This window comes from Engraulis encrasicolus, chromosome 2, assembly GCF_034702125.1.
Source record: "Engraulis encrasicolus isolate BLACKSEA-1 chromosome 2, IST_EnEncr_1.0, whole genome shotgun sequence".
NCBI classification, from domain to species: domain Eukaryota; kingdom Metazoa; phylum Chordata; class Actinopteri; order Clupeiformes; family Engraulidae; genus Engraulis; species Engraulis encrasicolus.
This window is the reverse complement of record NC_085858.1, coordinates 51,542,669-51,549,003: the sequence shown is the minus strand read 5'-3', so window position 1 is coordinate 51,549,003 and position 6,335 is coordinate 51,542,669. Positions and strand designations below refer to the sequence as shown.

Here is a 6,335-nt window from a genome sequence, read left to right as displayed (position 1 = left end):
CTGAGGAAGTTAACAAAATGGTGAAAAGAATACAATGCTTTAATAAAAGATCATGTTGGTCTATTGTCAAAAGCCTGATCTTTGACAAAATGGTCATGAAAATCAAACATGGGGTGTTTTGCTCTCCCATGGGCCTTAATATGACTATAAGGTCTGATATGCATGCAATCTTAAAAACTATAAGGAGTCTCAAAATTGTGTTATGATTATGTATATTTGTTGTTCTTTAAACACTGTGAAACCTGTGGAGATCATGTTTGCCCTCTTCCTTGTTGTAGCTGCATCAAATGGACGCTAGAGGGCAACATTAGGGAGGGTTTGCCATTTGCTCCACACTTCTTACACTGTGGCTATAGCATTACATTACATTACATTACATTACATTACACTTAGCTGACGCTTGTATGTCCGAAGCGACTTAAAGGTTTTTTTACAGGGTAGGTCAGGGATGTCAAACTCAGGCCCGGGCGCCAAATTTGGCACGCGGAGCCATTATATTTGGCCCGCGAGATCATTTCAAATGTGTATTACAGTTGGCCCACATACACCATAACTGTATAGCGTATTAAGATTTGAACATGAAAATTCGTATATCACGGGAGTATGAGTGGGCCCAGGCCATTGAAACAGCACACACTCAAATGTAGAATATATGCAGACACATTTGAATTTGAAGATGGGAATCTGTAAATTTAAACATGAGCAATTTTAGTCAATTTTGGTTAAAACATATAGAGTTTGGCCCGAGACCTCGCTAAAGATTTAGATTTTGGCTGTCCGTCAACTTGAGTTTGACACCCCTGGGGTACGTTACAGTCCCTTGAGCAATGTGGGGTTAAGTACCTTGCTCAAGGGCACTTCAGCCATGGATGGAGGTGTAGGGAGGATGGGTAAGTAAGGGTGAGATTGAACTTGCAACCCTCTGATCTTAAAGGGACAGTTTGGTCAATTTCAACATGCAGTTGTAATGCTCACACTACCCTGGACTTGTCAGTGCCTGAGATTTTTTTTTCTTCTTCTTCAGCCGTTTCCGAGATCCTGGTCATTGTAATGGGGGCAGCTCTTTGTTTACATTTCAAAAAAACATTTTTATTTATTCCCAAAAACATCCAAAAGGTTATAAAACATCAGCAGACAACTATCAAACAGCAGTACCTTTTGGGAAAATATTTGGAGTTGGCCTATGTTTCATTTTTTAAAAATGTAAACAAACGCTGCCCCCATTAGAATTGCTCATATCTCGGAAAGGGCTGAGCCGAAAATTTTGCATCACCAGGTACTGACAAGTCAAGGGTAGCGTGAGCAATACAACTGCATGTTGAAATTGACCAAACTGTCCCTTTAAAGTGGTACTGTACCAGTTTTGGAGATAAGCTTATTTTACATGTCTCCTTGAGTTAAGTGATTGAGTTTTACCATTTACCTGTACTTTCAACTGTCTGGGTATGGCAGTGCAAATTTTACCTCCATACAAGCAATTAACATTGAATCCTATGAGACCAGCTGGTGGATAGCTGGTCTCAAAGGATTCAATATTAATTGCTAGCTTGGAGGTAAAATTTGCACTGCCACTCAGAGAACGACTTGAATTACAAGAGAAAGGAAAGCTCAATATTTTAAGTCAAGGGGAAGTGTAATATGAGCTTATTTCCTTGTCACAGTATCACTTTAGGTCCACTTCCCTAACCATTAGGCCGCCCCACTTTAGCAAATAGGCAGTTCCCCTTTGCTCCACTTGCCGTTTTTACACCTCCTCCTGCTGAAAGTGCTGACCAGAGGAATAGTGTTTTCCGGTCGCCCAGCCATGCGTGCTTCCATGAGCCTCTCCGTTCATCCATCTTTCCACCACAGATTTTGTTTTGCGCCTTAACATTTGAACAGGATAGAATTGCACCAAATCTTGTTTGCCAACACTAGAATGTAGGCTACATGAATGGATTAACTTTTGAAGACTAGTGCTTTCAAGATGGCTGGTTTTCAAGATGAATGATTTTTTTTGGTTCGCAACATACCTTTTGAACGGGTAGATGGATTTTCAGCACATTTCGTGTGGTACTGTTAGGGACGTTGGAAGTTTTGGCTGGGCCTTGGACAAAATCATCTGGAAAACTGACCCCCCCTACCCAATCTACTACTATACAATGCAATGGGGACCCAATTCTGATCCCCCACTCTCATTGAGCCTGGGGCATCTGCCACCCCCTTTCTTCAAGCCATTGTGGAGGGACCCCCTCAAGAGTGATTTCGATAGCAGTGTCATTGCACTTCTCAGTCATTGAACTTGGGGAGGTGTTGCCACACTCACAAAGTTGTCATTTCCTTAATATACAAGTACATAACTACTCATTACCAGAGGGTCAGCTTTCAGCTGACTTTATGGGCAATTCCCTAGTTTGCTTGGTTGTTGTGACCTCAGGTCTGCCTGCATGCAACATAAAACGGGAAATGTATTAAAAGTCAATCAGAAGATTATTCAGATGAATGGTTGAAAGGACAAGTTTTTTAAGTCTCAGTTTCATGTATGTCAGCAACTTCGCATCTTATAAAAAGACACTGGTCACACAAATAAAATGTAGGCCTACTTATAGTATCACACTTTTGCATGTCAGCTTCTTTGTGGTTTCGATAGGATATTTATATCTCATTTGTGTACCTCTTCAGCTTGCCATATGCTCATTTTAAGTCCTTCACTTCTTCATTTCAGCCATATTGCATCCCCTTACATGGGCTTTTTAAAGTCTGTTTCAGCTGTCTAGAGCTCATTGTTGTGCTTTCCAAGGACGTCTTGTTCTCCCCTCACCTTCCTCTCCTCAGGAATATGATGTTGTTACTCTCATCCTGGAGCATAGCTGGAGTCAGTGGCGGAACAATTGCACACCGGGCCCCAGGGCAGATCACTGATAGGGCCCCCTATACAGCCTGCCAAGGTCACAATAGGGCCCCCACTATCAATATGGGAGGGCCCTGGGCCCAGGGGCAAATGCCCTGCTCGCCCCTCCTATAGCTCCGCCCCTGGCTGGAGTTTACCTCATTCTCTATATGCAGGTAAATTAAATATAGACTATATCAATTCTAATTTGCAATTACAAATATTTTCAAGAAACAAGCTGAATTGAGGTATCATGTATAGAGAAACAACTGGTAGCAATATAGAGTAACATTATACCAGAACAATAGAGCTGCATTTCTGTGTCCTTTTTGTGGGGAAAAATGCTTGCTTGTTCACTAAATTAGTGTTGCAAAGTTTGAAAATGGGGAAAAGATGTTGCCCCCCCTGGCTTTGAACTGTCCAGGTCTCCAAGAACCAAACATGCGCTCTCTCCTGCACTTCACTCAGGAAGAACATGTCAACTTTTTATTAAAAAAAATGTTCCGGATTCCCAATGGGCTAATGCAGTGTATGTTCTTTTGTAGAATGTGAAGGCCTCTCACTGTGCCTGTGAGCTGACCAATGTGGAGAAGCCTTTCCCCAAGGACAAACTGCTGAGTATTGAGACCTCCGCTGCGGAATGCAATAAGAACATCCAGTTGGCAAAGGTAGGCCTACTGTAGATGTTAAAACTGAGGGTGTGACTTTATGATTCATTGATTAAGTTTAATTATAAGGCAATTAACTCATAAGGTAATTAATTGATTATTCATATTAATGCTAATTAATCACAGTTTCCATTGCAAGTGTTGCAGATCATGAAAAAAGAGATTGTATTTCACTGGACCACCTCTGCGGCTACCATCAAACTGCAAAGCAAATATAGCAAGCAAAGGAACTGCTGGATCTGTTCATGATGGTCAAAGATGTTACAGTAACCTGTTTTTGTCTGTACTCCAAATAGATTAAAGCTATAACGGACTGATTAATTACAGGCTTAATTAGACTGGAGCTGGAAAACAGTGTACTGGCCGAGGTGTTTCCGTGGTGTAAAACTTTGCAAGAGTTGCTATAGGTCCTACATGTTATTTGGAATGGAGACTGTGATTAAATTGAGTTAATATTTTAATTAATTAATTTCTTTATACTTAATTGGTCAAAATAAATTCTGTTCTCTTCAAATGACGTGAATGGAAAAGCATTTGCTAATATTGAGACATCATTTAACTCAAGGAAGAGCGCGACACTGCTTCTTCACAGTTCACCACTTTTTTATTTTTCCTTCCTTGAGTTAAATGAAGACTGGAGTGCCTTGAAAAGCTGCACCTGCTAAAAAATAAACATTCGAGATGTGCGGGCTCCCACCAAAAACTTTGTCTAATATTGAGACATCACATCCTCCCCTTCTCTCCAGGTGTCTGAGGAGGCTTCCCTGCGTCTGGGTCTGCATAAGCGTCTGCTGCAGCTGCAGGATGAGGTGTCTGTGCTGGAGCAGGAGGATGATGGTGGTCTGTATGGAGCCGTGTCTCTCAGGATAATAGAGCTGGAGCTGGCTCAACTTCTGCAACTCATCAACAAACTGAACGAGACAAATATCATGCAAGAAAATCTTGGTAGAAACATCACTGTCAATGTGAGAGCTGAAACAGTACAATGACAATCACAATCTCTCATTCTGTTGACACAAAAATGGATATTGATCTTGTTGAAATGTACTTTCTAACAACTGACATCAAATTTCAGATAATGTCTCTTGTGATGCACACAACCACAATATCTTAAAAAATGTGATCAATATCATGTCAGTAGGATGAAAGATTGGGATTTGCCTTGAGAAATACTTTTTTTTTTTACATAATAATAAATTGACAATAAAATCTTAATTCTAGGTACTGCACTTAAGAAAGGAGCTGAAACAGCTTGAGAAATTTGACCACATGCAGATTATTCAGAAGCTGGAGGAGAACAAGGGACTGCAGAGGAGTCTGGCCCAGTGCCAGGAGGAACTCCAGGCCACACCCCCTCCTCCAACTCCGCCCCCAGGTAAGAACATAATGCACTCTACACCACATCTAGAACTAGACAGACCACCTGACTAAAAAAAATAAACTCTGCCAAAGACGGTACATGCCAATCATTCTGTCAGTCTGCTAGCTTGCCTGTTTGATTGTTAATTTGCAAAATCGCCATGAACCAAAAACCTCATGAACATGTCATTCTTACATTCTCACGGTATGTGAGTATTGTCACTGCCTAGAAGGGATTGTTTTCAGATGACAGTCATGGACAGTAATGGAATACTTGCTGACAAAATAGAAGATGATGTGGAGGTGTATGTCTGAGCTCTCTAAGAGTTTCTCTACAATAGTTTAACATATTTGTGCTTTTTATTTTTCTCCCCTTCCTCTTTGAAAGGCTCTTGTCCTCATGGTCGCCTTGTGCAAGTGGATGGCCCCAAATCGTCTTCGATCACTGAGCACGATGGCTATCATTACCACTATGGGTCCTGGGGCCAAGACCCAAAACCCAGTCATGGGAAGGAGGGCTGGTATTGGCTGGTAGCACTGACAAAAAGTGACACCCATGCCAACTATGTCCGGCTGTACACCAGTCTCAATGCTCTAATGGTAGGCAAAGGACACACAGATGTCTCCATAGATTATTACAACCCCAACACCCACACCATCCAGGGGCCCAATGTGGTGATGTACGGTGATGCCCTCTACTACGGCTGCTACAACACCCCCTCTGTCTGCCGCTTCAACATGACCTCACGTAAAGTCACCACTGCAGCTCTTCCACCAAAATCCGGTGTCAACAACAAGTTCCCTTTCTGTCACTTGGGGTATTGCTACGTCTACACAGATCTGGACCTGATGACAGACGATTCTGGTGTTTGGCTGGCCTACACCTCCGCAGAGAACTATGGCAACGTGATGCTCTGTCAGGTTGAGTCTGGTCATGTTCCCAAGTTAGGACGCACCTTGAAAACGTCCCTGTATAAACGCTCAGCCACCAACACCTTCATGGCATGTGGCGTTCTCTACGCCACTCGGTATGTGGACAAGGAGACAGAAGAGGTATTCTACTCCTTTGATACACGCACTGGTGTGGAACGCTATGATCTGGACATTCGTTTCAAGAAGATTAAGGCCAACGTAGAGTCGCTCAACTATAACCCTTCTGACCTAAAGTTGTATGCTTACAGTGATTCTCATGTAGTGCAATATGATGCCATTTTTGAGAGAGGGATTTGACAGAATATCATTTAGTCCTCATTTTGAATTTGTGTTTGTTTATACCAAGTCATGATGAATTAGGAGTTAACATAAAGAGGGGCAATGATAGACTCACTTTGTTTTTTGTTTTTTTAGAGGAACATAGACTTGGAACCCTTCATGTCATGTTATGGAAACTGAAATACTATAATCTGCTATATGCTGTTCTGTATTGATGCACTCTAAAC

The 6,335-nt window shown here is 41.9% G+C and overlaps 1 protein-coding gene across 1 annotated transcript; it reads left to right on the top strand.

Annotated features, from left to right (window-relative positions):
• Positions 1-3,021: 3,021 nt before the first annotated feature.
• LOC134463425 (olfactomedin-4-like) lies at positions 3,022-6,318 on the top strand. The gene is made up of 5 exons (XM_063216627.1): positions 3,022-3,045; positions 3,415-3,537; positions 4,284-4,502; positions 4,759-4,912; positions 5,285-6,318. Exons 1-5 carry the CDS (start codon positions 3,040-3,042, stop codon positions 6,124-6,126), a joined length of 1,344 nt encoding a protein of 447 aa, XP_063072697.1. The 5' UTR covers positions 3,022-3,039; the 3' UTR covers positions 6,127-6,318.
• The last annotated feature ends 17 nt before the right edge of the window (positions 6,319-6,335 follow it).

Coding starts and splice junctions, on each gene's coding strand:
- LOC134463425 (XM_063216627.1), top strand. Junction 4,503..4,758: donor GTAGAAACATCACTGTCAAT/GTGAGAGCTGAA, acceptor TCTTAATTCTAG/GTACTGCACTTAAGAAAGGA. Junction 4,913..5,284: donor TCCTCCAACTCCGCCCCCAG/GTAAGAACATAA, acceptor CCTCTTTGAAAG/GCTCTTGTCCTCATGGTCGC.